Genomic DNA, 13,840 nt, shown 5'->3' with positions numbered 1-13,840 from the left:
AGATGATGATATGATTTATCACTGAGATATTGGACAGGTGGATGTGTACTTGTGTTGGATGATGACATTACAACAGCCTTTGCTGCAGTAAATGGTTGGTGGGCAGGGGGGAGAAATTATTATAAATTATTATATGAAATTATATTTGGGACTCAGTCCTTAGAATAATTTTATTTGAAAAAAACAAAAGTAGATTTTGTGCTCACTAAATTCATTTGTGTGTTATTGTTGTCCACATAGGCGCACAATAATGTCTGTGGCCACTTGAACTCTTTGTCTATCGCTTGCTCTCTCAACATCTCTGCTCTATGCTCTCTGAGGTTTTCATGCATGCTCGCTTAGCCTGACAGAGGGTTACAGCGTGCCACAATTTCAGCCAATCGGAAAACTGGAGTAAGTCATTTTTAATTGGCTATTAGTCAGATTGCGTGAAGGATTATCTGTTACTACAGAAGTAGGAAAGCTCTGGGAGAGTGATAAGTAACTACTTTTAACTGAGGTGGTTGGCTTTAAAGTTTGCAAGCTACCTACCAAGATAGTTACCTACCAAGAGACTTCCAAGTGGAATTTAATGAAGGTTCATGAAACAAGTTATGTGCTTATGTGCTTATGTGCTTGCAAAAAAGAAAACCTTTTCCGTACTCAGAATGTCCATTTGCAAGCTCAGGATTTGGGTTGCATAATATAGTGCCATTACTGAGCAGAAAGCATTGGTGAAACAGCCATGGTGGAAGCAAAGGTTGTACATCAAGAGATACAACACATCACCAATGACTTAACCATCATGTTTCTTCTCCTGACAGGGGGACATTGGTGTACCTGGCAGCATTGGGGAGCAGGGTTTGATTGGCCAGAGAGTAAGTATCCCATGTTATCTTTCTGTAAAATCTAAATAAGTGCACTGGATTTATTTTTGGCAAACCCTCATAAAATGGCAACACAGTGGTAAACGTGTTGTCAAAATATTTTCAAATACAGTTTTGCCAATGTTTGGCTTGCTACACATCTGTTCTTGCATCATGATTACTGTTCTACACTAAAACATAAACATAATATTGGTATGATTTGTCTATCAGGGTGAGCCAGGCATTGATGGGGAGGCTGGAACAAGTGGACCTGATGGAGCCATGGCAAGTAAAAAAAAAAATAGAAGACATACTGTGACTTCAAACTTGATTTATTCATCACTTTAAAGTATTTTTACTGTTTAGGCCCACAGTAACTGGAAATATGTTGATTCAAGAAATTGGCCAGTAGTCAAATTGTTGTCAGTAACTTCAACATGGAGTAATTCGTCCTCAAGATTTATCTCTGTGAACTCAGTGAACTTTCCTGTTTACTGTAGCAGCTTACTGTAATTAGAGCAAGTGGAGAATTGTTTGTGAGATATTGGCCTTTGTACAGTTGGAGCTGCATTGTGTTGATGCTTAGTGGAAACAGATAGCAGGGCTATTTTAAGTGCTAGAAAGTCTGGCAAGTATTGTGACGGGGGGAAAAAAGATGGAAAACACAAAAATCTTGCCTATTCAGCAGAGTCACAGTGCTGCAAGTATGGCTGACAGACCCACAGGCAACTTTTGGCTTAGAGAAGGTGGTAAAATGTGAGCACAGAGAACACTGTGGATTAGAAAAGAGTCAACCTGAGAGTCTCTTTGGGTCTGTGCTGTACAGGATGTTTTCTGTTAGTCGGGAGAGTAAACTACTTTGAGTGGTTCTTGGCCACAGTGCAGCTCCTGGATGGAAAACGGCAGCTCATGAGGGATTTGCAGCTCATGCTGTTAACTGTGAGAGGAATGAAAATCAATGCATTGTCATGGTTCATTGTCATATTACTTTGTGAAATTTAAACTAGAAATTTAGCAAATAATTACAGGATTCTAACATTATTTTGACTGCCTCTTTCCAGCAGTAGCAAAGTAAGTAGCAGTAGTAAATTGAGTCTTACCAAACAGCAAAAGCCTGTTGTACTGAATATCTGTAATTGCTTCATAGAGGAGCCATAATTGCATCTTTAGAAACCTCTGTTAGATTGTATCAGTAAGGCGAGGTTGGCTAGGTTCAGCAGGGAGACCAAAAAACAGGGAGGAAGATTCATATGATTATTGGAAATGGCCTTCTAGTGTGCCAGCTGTCAAATTGTGGAGAAAAAAAACCCTACACATTTCCTATAGTTGAATTGAAGTTGGATTAATAACAATTGAGAGCTCAGTTCTCTGTCTGGTTTATTTATTTACATATTTCCACCTGGACAGACCGTTTCGTAGTTTTGTTTCTTACCCTTTTTAACATATGCACCTTGAACAACTTGTCAAGTAACTGTGATGTTCTTTTTTTTCCATCTTAGAAATATTTCCAAATTACAACCTGCTGTGTTTCACTAACAAATGAGTCGTGCTCTGTTTACATGCCTAAGCTGTCACTGTAGAAACTGCAGCTACTTCAGAATGCTGTGTCAAGACTTTTATGTAGAGCCAGCTGTAGAGCTCAGATCCTCCCTGCCCTGGCTTCAATAGGGGATACCATTTAAGATCTTATTTATAACTTGCAATGCTCCCAGAATCATACTCCCACTCAGATAGTTTGACTCTTAATATGGGTGAAAAGGCTTTTGTCGTTGTGCCCCCCGAGGCTTTGCAGTACCTTTTTGCCATTCACTTGATAATGTGGAATATCATAAGTGGTATATGAAACTTGAAAGCACAGACAGACTTGCCATTGATATATTTGATTTAGTGAAGGAAATATCTCATTTAAGTGTTTTGTATTTATTGATTTGTGAAACACAAAAGATTTTCTTGGATATGAATCTTTCCAGTCTGTTTATATTTTATATGTATTTAAACTGTGACAGTTCAAAATCCTGGGTACGGCTGCCTGTGATTATTCCAAAATAGTCCAGTATACTGTAACAATAGTTTGATCTGCTTTTTTATTAGACTTGTACTACTCTTCTCAGGGTGAAAAGGGGGATGCTGGTCCAGAGGGTGCTACAGGAGACAGGGGTGAAATCGGTCTGAAAGGAAAGGAAGGACCCCCTGGGCCTCCTGGACTGGTGGGTGTAAGGGTAAGTCTCTCAGCAGCCGACTCCAAATTTCATTCAATTCCCATGATAAGACAGCTCTTTTTGTCCACTTACAAACCTGTTTGATGTTCTTTCACCAGGGTCAGGAGGGTAAACCTGGCAAAATTGGTGAAAGAGGAAAACCAGGAGAAAAGGTTTGTCAGTTCACTAGCTCGGAGCTAAAATACACCTTTCATTTTTGGATGTCTGTCAATTTGCTCTCTTGTACAAGGGGTTGAATAGTTCTCTGCGGTAGTGGCAAACAGTAAGGTCAGCAAGCACAACAATGGAAGTGCTCTTCAAGTAGACTTTCAGTATTAAATCTTTGAATTGTCAAACTACCCAAACAACTGTACACTCATCGCATACCTGCACATTTATGGCCTCTCTCCAGGGGAGCAAAGGTCACCAAGGTCATCTGGGTGAGACCGGGCCAATCGGTGAGCAGGGAGAGATGGGGTTTGTTGGACAGAAAGGAGCAAGAGGAACCATTGGACCAGTGGTAAGACATCCACAGATAGTTTGATGAACTTGCTTGTAGTTGGTGGATGTGGGTTAAATATATACATATTTCCCTAGGGCGCCCCGGGGAGAATGGGCCAACAAGGAGATCCAGGCATATCAGGTTACGAGGTAAGCACTTTTTCATCAATAGTGATGTCATGATACATTTTATTGTAGGATGTTATGAAAGTGAGGGACCTCCAGCATGTCTTTAATCCGCTGCCAATTTATAATGTTAAAAACGGTGACAAATAAATAATAATATAAAAATACAGGCTTTTCCAACTTGTTTTAGGCAGCCCTCTTTCTCTATTTCTATTTAATATGTTGTACGGAAAGTCAACAAAGCTTTTTATTTTTATTCCACTTAGGAGTGTATGCCCAATATGATATCAGGGCCCGTATTTATCAAGCTTCTCAGAATTACTCATAAGAACACTGCTAAGAACTGACTTAAGAGCTCAAAGCTGATCTTAAAAGTCAGTTATCACGCATCATAGTCCTAATTTGAGTGAAGTGTAGGACTAAATCCTAAGTGTCAGTCTTAGTGCTGATTCACGACACTTTGCTGTGCCGCAAACCGGATTTTGGATGACGATGTGGCCAAGGACCAATCACTGAATAGATTTTCTTATTAGGGATTTTCTCAGATAAATTCACATTGAATGGTGAAATTCCTAAGAGGAGTTTATATTCAACACACATTTAACAATAAAGAATTTTCAAGATAATACATTATGATATAGGCCTACACTTTAATAAATGAAAGCTAAAAAAAAGTTTATCTTTATATGAGCGCCATCAAATGCGCCTACTACTCCTGTATTGCCATTGCTATTTGAATAAACTGTGTTTGCTTCTGTTGGATTACTGGTGTGTTGTTAGTAAGTCGATGAAACGCGTGAAGGTGTGTGGAGCTGTAGCCTAAGTGCTATAATTGTTTCCTTGACTATTTGGCTTATTGATGGTTGTGACAGCCACAATCATCAGCGTTGCTGCGTTTGTCCTGTGGCGTCATCTCCACCTTCAGTTTAACTGAAAACGCATTACTGTGTAAAGTCAGTGGTGAGATGACGTCCCTCACCAACTCGCTGACAAGGATTATGCTTGTGCTGTCCGACCCCGTCTTATTAACTGCAAGTTGTCAGAATTCTTCCTCTCCGCATGTCTCTGTCTCCACAGTGCCATCACAAGCCCTACTGGCAACTCCTAACCTCTTGAGAGACCTCTCGAGCTGTATAAATAACTGAGAGAGTAAGAGTGAGTCTTAGCTTTGAGAAATTTGATAACTTGCTTTTATTTTTAAATTTAAAATTAGGAGTAAATTTCATGAATTCTCAGCACTTAAGACTAAAATGGCACTTTGTGAAGCTTGATAAATACCGGCCCAGGTGTGTAGGTAAAAAGACAAAAACAAGTAGGTTACCTTGTTGATGGGGTCCATCTACTGTGTGGGGCACTTTTTCTTGATGTTGTTTCAAAATCATTTTTTTTTACCAAAAAATGCTAAGCACTTGTTTTCTCACACCTGCATTTAAAAAGACTGGATTGATTTTTGGAAGTTCTTTCATCTGGGTTTATGTTTCATACAGAACATTATTGAATGATACTGACTTGCGAGAAGTTACTATGCTTGTCATTTGCTGGTGTTTTGTGCTTCTTCTTCATGCCGGGGGAGTGCTCTCTACTATTCTGTACTGTGTGTTAACAACACCTTCTGTAGTTTAGGTTAGTTTCATTCTTTCATGGAAATCGCTGATCTGTCTTCTGATTGTTTGTTATTAAAGGTATAATCAGGTTGTGGTTAGAGGTAACACCTTATACAATTTTAATTAATTTTTCTCTTAAAGCTGACCACTAGAGGGCAGAAAGTAGACACCGAAACAAGTTGTTATGTACGTTATAGAGGCCATACAAGGATTCTAGCAAGCCGTGCCTCTTTGCAAGTAGCTTAATGCACCTCTCCTCTATCTAGCCAGACCATTGACACTTTATGTTTTCTATCGTAGTGGAGGACCTTTTAGTTTGCAGACCATATCTGGTCCATATCTGTATATGAACATAATCGATTCAGGATAAGATTGGGGGTGAGAAATTGATTGATCGCAGATTGTTGACACGCATAATCACGACTTGACTGATGGAAATTGCATCCTCCAAATTAACAAAAGATGAAGTGATGATTGATGCCATTGTTCTCCGTTTCCAGAAGTTGTATCCCTTTCTGTATCTACATTAATTCCATGTTTCATGTTTCTACATTATGATTTTAATATTTCACACAGTAAATTGGAGTGAAGGCTGCAAGGTTACAGTACAGAAATGAGCCACAATTTTTTTTCTTGTCATAGGGTCACATGGGACCGCAGGGCCCCCTGGGACCTCCAGGGCCAAAAGGTGAAAAGGTACATTTCCACACTTATTTGGTATCTCTAATAGCCGTCTGCGCTTTGATTGTGTCTAATGAGCTCTGGGGGACTTAAATGGTTGCATTACTTAACAATGTAAAACTGTCATGCAGCTCATTGTCTTTGAGTGTATGGTTAGTTTTTTATGCATCGGAACTTCAGTTGTGTCCCTAATTAGTGCTTCTTCTGTCTATCTTGGTGTTCTCGCAATCTTCCTGAAGTCATCCCTAATTTGATCAATGACGTGAACTAGGTCACATCCAATTAACCCAGTGCTGTCAAATGTATATAATTAGCCAAGCACCTGGACTCTTCTGCTAATGGTTTTGGGGATATTAGCACCATAATTTGTGTTTATTTGACAGGTGTAGCACACAATAGAACACACTGCACCAGAGTTTCGTGAGATGCTAATTTGCATTTTCTTTGTCCCTGGGTAGGAGCCATTTGGATATGGATATTTGTTATATTCTCTCTGCCAGTATCCACAAAATAATAGCTGTGCTTGCTCTCTAATTAAATCAGTATCATTCTATCACATGGGTTGTTGCAAAATGTATGACAATGTCAATTGGGAGAGCCAGGTAACTGGCACTAAAACAGTCAGCAGATAAATACAGATCTGTATCACAGTATTGTTAAAAGTACTGATTCTAAAATGTTGCTTTTCATCCATGTAAGTGTCAGTTTTGCTCGGCCCCTGGCCATCACTAATTATTTTCCTACTATTGAATGCCTGTTGGTCTCTTCATTTATTTATTTCATTTGACACATGCAAAACACATGACTATAAAAATCATACACACATCCGTGGTTATTGTCTAATGAGTCCCATAAAGACCCTGGAACAGACATGGGCTAAGTTTATGTGAAATGGAATCATTGTGGGTAATAGTGCATGTAATTATTTGCCATTCATACGAAGAAAGTGGGCAATGTGTTTCCATTGTTACGCTCTTTCAAACAAAACAAGCATTGATTTTTGCACAGACTATTGGGTTAAGAGGGAAATACCATTGATTGCGGTTGTGTGTCTGTTTCTTTAATGCTTGTTTAGGGTGAACACGGAGACGACAGCAAGGCAGAAGGTCCTTCAGGTCCTCAAGGTGACAGAGTGAGTTTCCTACATGTACCTGTTTTTTCTGTCTTGATTGTCAGTGGTGGTCTGGATTTTTTAATTAATTAGTTTCCATATGAACCCAGGGTCCTCCTGGAGACAGAGGAGAGAGAGGAGAGCCAGGTGACCATGGACACATTGTAAGTGGAAAAACAAAACTGACATGTTGTTCGCTTTTGTCTTCAGATGTGTCAGTTAGGTTCAAGTAATGTTCTGTAGATTGAAATGCAGAAAATTTTGTTTTCCAGGGTCAGATAGGTGTTGATGGAAAGAGAGGTCAAGCTGGTGCCCCAGGGCTTCCTGTAAGAATCTCCATTTATGTCTCTTATAATGTAAAACTCACATATATAGACACGCTGTCAAGTTGTCCAAACGCAATCAGTGTAATTCAAATCAAACAATAATGGTCATTTTAGGGACATTCTGGGCCAAAGGGACAACCAGGACTGAAAGGATCCAAAGGTGATCAAGTAAGGACATAATTAACAGTGGCATGCTTTTTTGTATGACAAATATCAATATGCACATTATTGGACTGTGTTATCTGTCATGCAACCATGTCAGAATTGTGGAACATGAACTCTTTATGCTCCAGGGTCAGAAAGGAAAATCAGGGGCGAGAGGCACATCTGGGACCAGAGGACCACCAGTAAGTTGGATGGACTTCTGGTTTAACCACATAATCAGACATAACTCACAGTTAAACTACATGTTACTAATTAAAATCAAAGCAAGCTTTGAGGTGAACATTTCTGATTGTCTGAAGGGTCCAGAGGGTCCTCCTGGCCCACAGGGAGTTGTGGGCAGGGAGGGTCTTGAAGGCCTGCCTGGCATGGATGGACTGCCTGGAAACGATGGAAGTAAAGGAGTCAAGGTGAGGACACTTGTCAGTGGTGTACCTTTCAAATGAATGAAAAGAAAACCTGCTCTTATTATTGCTCACCAACTATCTTCTCTGTTTAGGGGGAGCAAGGAGAAGATGGAGAAGTGGGCTTACCTGGCAAAACTGGGCAGCAGGGTAAAACTGGTGTGACAGGGCTTCCTGGAAGTCAAGGCTTCTTTGGACCAAAGGTGAGAGTGGTGGGTGGACAGTTTGTCATTCGTTTTAGTTGCTTGAGCTAAGAGTGCAAAGTGTTGAACTTATTCACAAAGAACTTTATGTTAAGTTATGGCACAAGCATTTTATGGATCACAATGCAGGCAGTTTTATTGCCAATATTAAGTGGAACTTGCCAACTCAGCTTTAATCTGCCAGCGTTGCCTCGCTTGGCACCATAATGCTGCCTTTATATTTGTGTTTTCTGATCTCAAAGGCCAAAATCTGCACAAAGTCTTTACACCTTTTCTCAAAAGACCTCATATTCTCTGCAGTAATTTTGGGAAGTTAGTGTTGCAAATATTAATGAGTTGGCACAGTCTGATTTACGTGGCCGTGCCAATATTACATGACTGTGAGAAGCAGAAGATTTTATTTGTTAGACCATGGTTAGGGCATAAAGTTACATCCTGATTTGGTCATACAGTATCTCACAAAAGTGAGTACACCCCTCACATTTGTGAAGATATTTGATTATATCTTTTCATGTGACAACACTGAAGAAATGACACTTTGCTACAATGTAAAGTAGTGAGTGTAGAGCTTGTATAACAGTGTAAATTTGCTGTCCCCTCAAAATAACACATCACATAGCCATTAATGTCTAAACCGCTAGCAACAAAAGTGAGTACACCCCTTAGTGAAAATGTCCAAATTGGGCCCAATTAGCCATTTTCCCTCCCTGGTGTTACAAGGTCTCATGTGTGAATGGGGAGCAAGTGTGTTAAATTTGGTGTTATCGCTCTCACACTCCCTCATACTGGTCAATAGAAGTTCAACATGGCACCTCATGGCAGCTCTGAGGATCTGAAAAAAGAATTGTTGCTCTACATAAAGATGGCCTAGGCTAGAAGAAGATTGCCAAGACCCTGAAACTGAGCTGTAGCATGGAGGCCAAGACCACAGGTTCCACTCAGAACAGGCCTTGCCATGGTCGACCAAAGAAGTTCAGTGCACATGCTCATTGCTGCAGAGATTGAAAGGGGGGGGGTCAGCCTGTCAGTGCTAGTCAGACCATATGCTGAACACTACATAAAATTGGTCTGCATGGCTGTTGTCATAGAAGGAAGCCTCTTCTAAAGATGATGCCCAAGAAAGCCCGCAAACAGTTTGCTGAAGACAAGCAGACTAAAGACATGGATTACTGGAACCATGTCCTGTGGTCTGATGAGACCAAGGTAAACGTTCAGATGGTGTTAAGCGTGTGTGGCGGAAACCAGGTGAGGAGTACAAAGACAAGTGTGTCTTGCCTACAGTCTAGCATGGTGGTGGGAGTGTCACGGTCTGGTATCTGGGTATCGCTACTTGGTACCTTTATGGGACTGACCGAAACAGCCGGTATCAAGTAGAACTGAAACATCTCCAGTCAAACCCGTACTTCAATCTATTCCTAGGCCTACTTTTTGTAACCAGGTCATGTCAAAAAATGACTAATTTTATGGCTTAGCTTGCACCCAATTAGCAAACAACACACCTAAAGAAAGAGGAGAGCACGCCTTTTTTCACCCTATGTGCCTGCACCACAACACCTTTGGCTTCAGGCATGTTCGTCATTGTTGCAAGTTTATCACCACAAGCTTGGCTTTCCCTTGGTTTCATCTTCTTGTATCATTTAACACTTCTCTTTACATTTTTATTTGCTCTTCACATCACTTGTCACTGATCGATCGATCAGCTGATTTTACTCACGGAGCCTCCGGCTGCAGCTGCGGCTGCTTCACGTGTAGTTGTTTTGATCGGCTAGACATACACCCTCTCTATTCCTCTGAAAGTTAATAAAATAATCTTCCGTTGTTTAATTTCAACACAAGTATCAAAAAAATACCTTAAATTTGTTTCCCACAACTTATTTGGTCACTAAACTGTTTCACTCCTCTCTCATTCAAATATAAAATAACTCCCAAGCTGTAGTCTTTCCCCTTATAGGCTAATACTACCAGTGAGGATGACCTAATTAGGATGAGGAGCGATCTGATACAGTTTTCCAATACTTTTTATGTAGCAGTAATTTGAAACAAGAAAAAAAATAAAATAGATAACCTTGCGTCCATAACAATAATAAAAATAGTAATAAGCTACTAATCAGGTGACATGTAGGTGACATTTTATGCAAGGTATCGAATGAAGTACTCAATTTGTATCGGTATCACTTTAAGGGTACTGGGTTTGATACTGGTACTGTAAAATCTTAAACTATATCCAACCTTAGGCTGCATGAGTGCTGCTGGCACTGGGGAGCTATAGTTCATTGAGGGAACCATGAATGCCAAGATGTACTGTGACATACTGAAACAGAGCATGATCCCCTCCCTTCGGAGACTGGGCCGCAGGGCAGTATTCCAACATAATAACTAGGGATGACCAATATGTTTTTTTCCAGGCCGATCTCCATCCCGATTATTAGTAAGAAATTAGACCAATGACCATTATTTGGAACAGATTAGCTGTAAATTTTTTAGTCAAAATGTAGAATAACACAAACTCCAACACAAAACTTTGTTAAAAATACACAACATTACAGTTGTCATGTTTTATCTTTATAAATAGTAAATTAAATTAATTAGAGATCCATCCCAGAGACAAATTTGTTAACTATGAGTGATAAATTATCATAAACTTTGTCTTTACCTGCTGCCATTTATATTGTATTAATTTTTATTGTTAGGATTTTATTGATACTTTTATTTATACTATTTATTTGTTTGGTTCTTTATCTATACTCTTATTGGGGTTTCATTACTAAATCATTGCCTTTTAAAAATGTGTTATTTAAAAAAAGAATAAATTCAGAACAGTAATCAAATTAATATTTTATTGTTTTCAGAGCAGCAACAAAAGTAAAGTTTACAGCAGCAAAGTCACTATATCAAGTCAGTAACTCACTGGAAACAAATGGAACATGTTAAATAAACTATATTCCTGACGTGAAAATACAGAGTAAAGTTTAGAAAGAAGACAGCAGTTTTCCTCCTCCCTCTGCTGCTGCTGGTAGATAGGAGCTGGTTTCTCTCCACAAGCAGCTGAGTTTACAAGGATTTGCGAAATTTAAAGTACGTAGCATGGCATCTCAGCTAAACAGGCTACAGACAGAGAGATTTCGTTTTAGCTTGTTTATGACAAACTAGCTATTAGCTAGCACGTGTGCATGTGTAAAACCAAAACACAGTTGCGGTGCATGAGACAGAGCAGATTACAATATCACTTTGTGCATGTTCCTGCTTATTGTACTGATGCAGTATCAGCCTTTTACTAGTACTACTGGTTTTGCTGCACTTGCTTACGGTAACGAGCATAGTTATGGTTAACTGGTGTAGTCTACAAAGATCTCCGCTTCACTTTGCTCCGTGTGTATGTGTGTGTACGAGGAGCTCTGCTGAGACAGGAGGGGAGGGATTGCAGGGTGGTGGCTTGCTCGTTCTATTGGCTACTTCCGCACAATAGTCTGTGTTGATAGGCTATTACTCGGGACTTGTAACCAATCAGCTAGTACTGTGGGTGGGACATTGTACTCAACACTCTGTTTTTAAAATGAGCGATGCAGATTATCGGAAAAATGCTGAATATCGGCACCAATAATCGGCCAGAACGATTATTGGTCGACCCCTAATAATAACAACCCCAAAAACACCTCCAAGTCGACCACTGCCTTGCTAAAGAAGCGGAGGGTAAAAGTGATGGACTGGCCAAGCATGTCTCCAGACCTAAACCCTATTGAGCATCTGTGGCATCATCTAACGGAAGGTGGAGGAGCGCAAGGTCTCGAACATCCACCAGCTCTGTGATGTCGTCATGGAGGAGTGGAAGAGGACTCCAGTGGCAACCAATGACGCTCTGGTGAACTCCATGCCCAAGAGGGTTAAGGCAGTGCTGGAAAATAATGGTGGCCACACAAAATGTTGACAATTGGGCCCAATTTGGACGTTTTCATTTAGGGGTGTACTCACTTCTCACAAATACAAATTACTCACAAATTTATACAAGCTGTACACTCACTACTTTACATTGTAGCAAAGTGTCATTTCTTTAGTGCACATGAAAAGATATAATCAAATATTTACAAAAATGTGAGGGGTGTACTCACTTTTGTGAGATACTGTATATTGTTGATCCACATGCAAACATTTGTTGAATTTGGACACTTTGAGTTGAGGTAAACTGTTATTTGGTTCTACTGTGTCTTGTGATAATAACATTTCCAAACGGATTAGTGATGTAGGGGAAAAGGCACCAGCCCAGCACTGTTGAGCATCGTTGTTGGTGGGTAGCCAGTGAGGGATCATAAGCTTGTAGTGGCAATAGCAGCTTCTACAGTGGCTGTGTGTTCGGGGGATATTGGATGGAATGTGATGAAGATGTGCATGTGTTTATGTGTATTTGTGTTTTCCAGGGTGAGAGAGGTCTTTCAGGCCAAGTTGGTCCATCAGGAAAAAGAGGCTCTATTGGCGGGATGGGATTGCCAGGAAAACAAGGAGACCCCGGATCTAAAGGGCAACCAGTGAGCACTGATTTATTAAATAACTAAACATTAAAATTCCTTCATATGAGAAATCTTTGCTCGTTCAGTCATAAAGATTACCATCATTTCTCTTCTCTCCGTTTATCAGGGGGATACTGGTGAACAAGGATTTCCGGGGGTGTTGGGTCTGTTTGGACCAAAGGTCTGTGTTCCTGTCAAGCTCCATTCATAACCAAAATGATGACCTCAGGTCAATCAAACCTATAAAGTTTTCCAGTCAGTATGGTCAGACCTATGATATTGCCCGTAGCCTGTAAAATGAATGATTAATTTCTGTCTTTAACTCACTTTTTAAAAGTTTTTTTTGTGAAGTTTGAACATCTAAAATTGTCTAAAAAAATTGTCATTATATTGTCTTGGTTTGAAAGCTGTTAATATAACATGCCCCAGGATAACATGTGCTAAAACATCAGTCTTCTTTACTTACAGCACTGCTGCACCATAGATTATTGCCATCTGAAGAAACAGAGCAGGCTTTACTAGAGTCTCGCTCTTTATTTTAAAACCTTAGGAGTGATGTTGAATATTTTCCCACTGTGGGAGTTCAACAGGAGTGTGAAGCAGATGTGCTTTGTTGTTCAGTATCATTTATAATTGTTCTAACGCAGAAGCAGTGAGTAAGGATAATAAGAGTAAAGTCATCATAAAAGTGCAGAAACAAAGTCTTAAAAATCTCAAGTCCTGTAGTGATGTTGAATAGTAATTATGTAATGGCAACAATTCAGACCTTATTCTACATATGAGGAGAGATTAAGCTCTATGCAGTTTTTTTTGTTATGGTACTAATTTGATCGATTTAGCAAAAACACTGCAAACCATTTATTTTTACAGCTCCATTAAAGTAGATTAAAACTGGTAGCATTCCATATCATTAGGCATTTGGGTGGCTGTTAAGAAGTTGTGTATGAAAAAGTTACTAACAAAACAGTTTTGTGTGGTGTTGCCCGTAGAGTAATATAGGAGCATTACACCATCTAAAAACATCTGTGACACCACTCACAAGATTCTGAAGGGGCAATTGCCACAGACACATTAAGCTAAGTGAGATTAGTTATTAAGAGGTGTAGTGTTAATACGATTGGTCAATATATAAAACAGTTGATGACTAGAAATCAGGGTTCAAGTTACGTGGGAGCCA

General features: G+C 39.8%; 1 protein-coding gene across 2 annotated transcripts in view; it reads left to right on the top strand.

The window, feature by feature from the left end:
- Window positions 1-12,964, top strand: part of col27a1b (collagen, type XXVII, alpha 1b) — a 62,755-nt gene extending 49,791 nt beyond the window's left edge. Inside the window, exons 35-50 of one of the 2 annotated variants that reach the window (XM_046035660.1) lie at window positions 804-857; window positions 1,077-1,130; window positions 2,957-3,064; window positions 3,163-3,216; window positions 3,456-3,563; window positions 3,641-3,694; window positions 5,917-5,970; window positions 7,031-7,087; window positions 7,177-7,230; window positions 7,339-7,392; window positions 7,507-7,560; window positions 7,686-7,739; window positions 7,857-7,964; window positions 8,054-8,161; window positions 12,574-12,681; window positions 12,791-12,964. In XM_046035660.1, coding sequence (XP_045891616.1) covers window positions 804-857; window positions 1,077-1,130; window positions 2,957-3,064; window positions 3,163-3,216; window positions 3,456-3,563; window positions 3,641-3,694; window positions 5,917-5,970; window positions 7,031-7,087; window positions 7,177-7,230; window positions 7,339-7,392; window positions 7,507-7,560; window positions 7,686-7,739; window positions 7,857-7,964; window positions 8,054-8,161; window positions 12,574-12,681; window positions 12,791-12,874 — 1,167 coding nt within the window. In that variant the 3' untranslated portion in view covers window positions 12,875-12,964. The remainder of the gene's footprint in view (window positions 1-803; window positions 858-1,076; window positions 1,131-2,956; window positions 3,065-3,162; window positions 3,217-3,455; window positions 3,564-3,640; window positions 3,695-5,916; window positions 5,971-7,030; window positions 7,088-7,176; window positions 7,231-7,338; window positions 7,393-7,506; window positions 7,561-7,685; window positions 7,740-7,856; window positions 7,965-8,053; window positions 8,162-12,573; window positions 12,682-12,790) is intronic. The other variant, XM_046035661.1, reaches the window with a different exon arrangement.
- The last annotated feature ends 876 nt before the right edge of the window (window positions 12,965-13,840 follow it).

Source organism: Micropterus dolomieu, linkage group LG21 (assembly GCF_021292245.1).
Source record: "Micropterus dolomieu isolate WLL.071019.BEF.003 ecotype Adirondacks linkage group LG21, ASM2129224v1, whole genome shotgun sequence".
Lineage (NCBI taxonomy): Eukaryota > Metazoa > Chordata > Actinopteri > Centrarchiformes > Centrarchidae > Micropterus > Micropterus dolomieu.
This window is presented reverse-complemented; position numbering and strand designations above follow the sequence as displayed.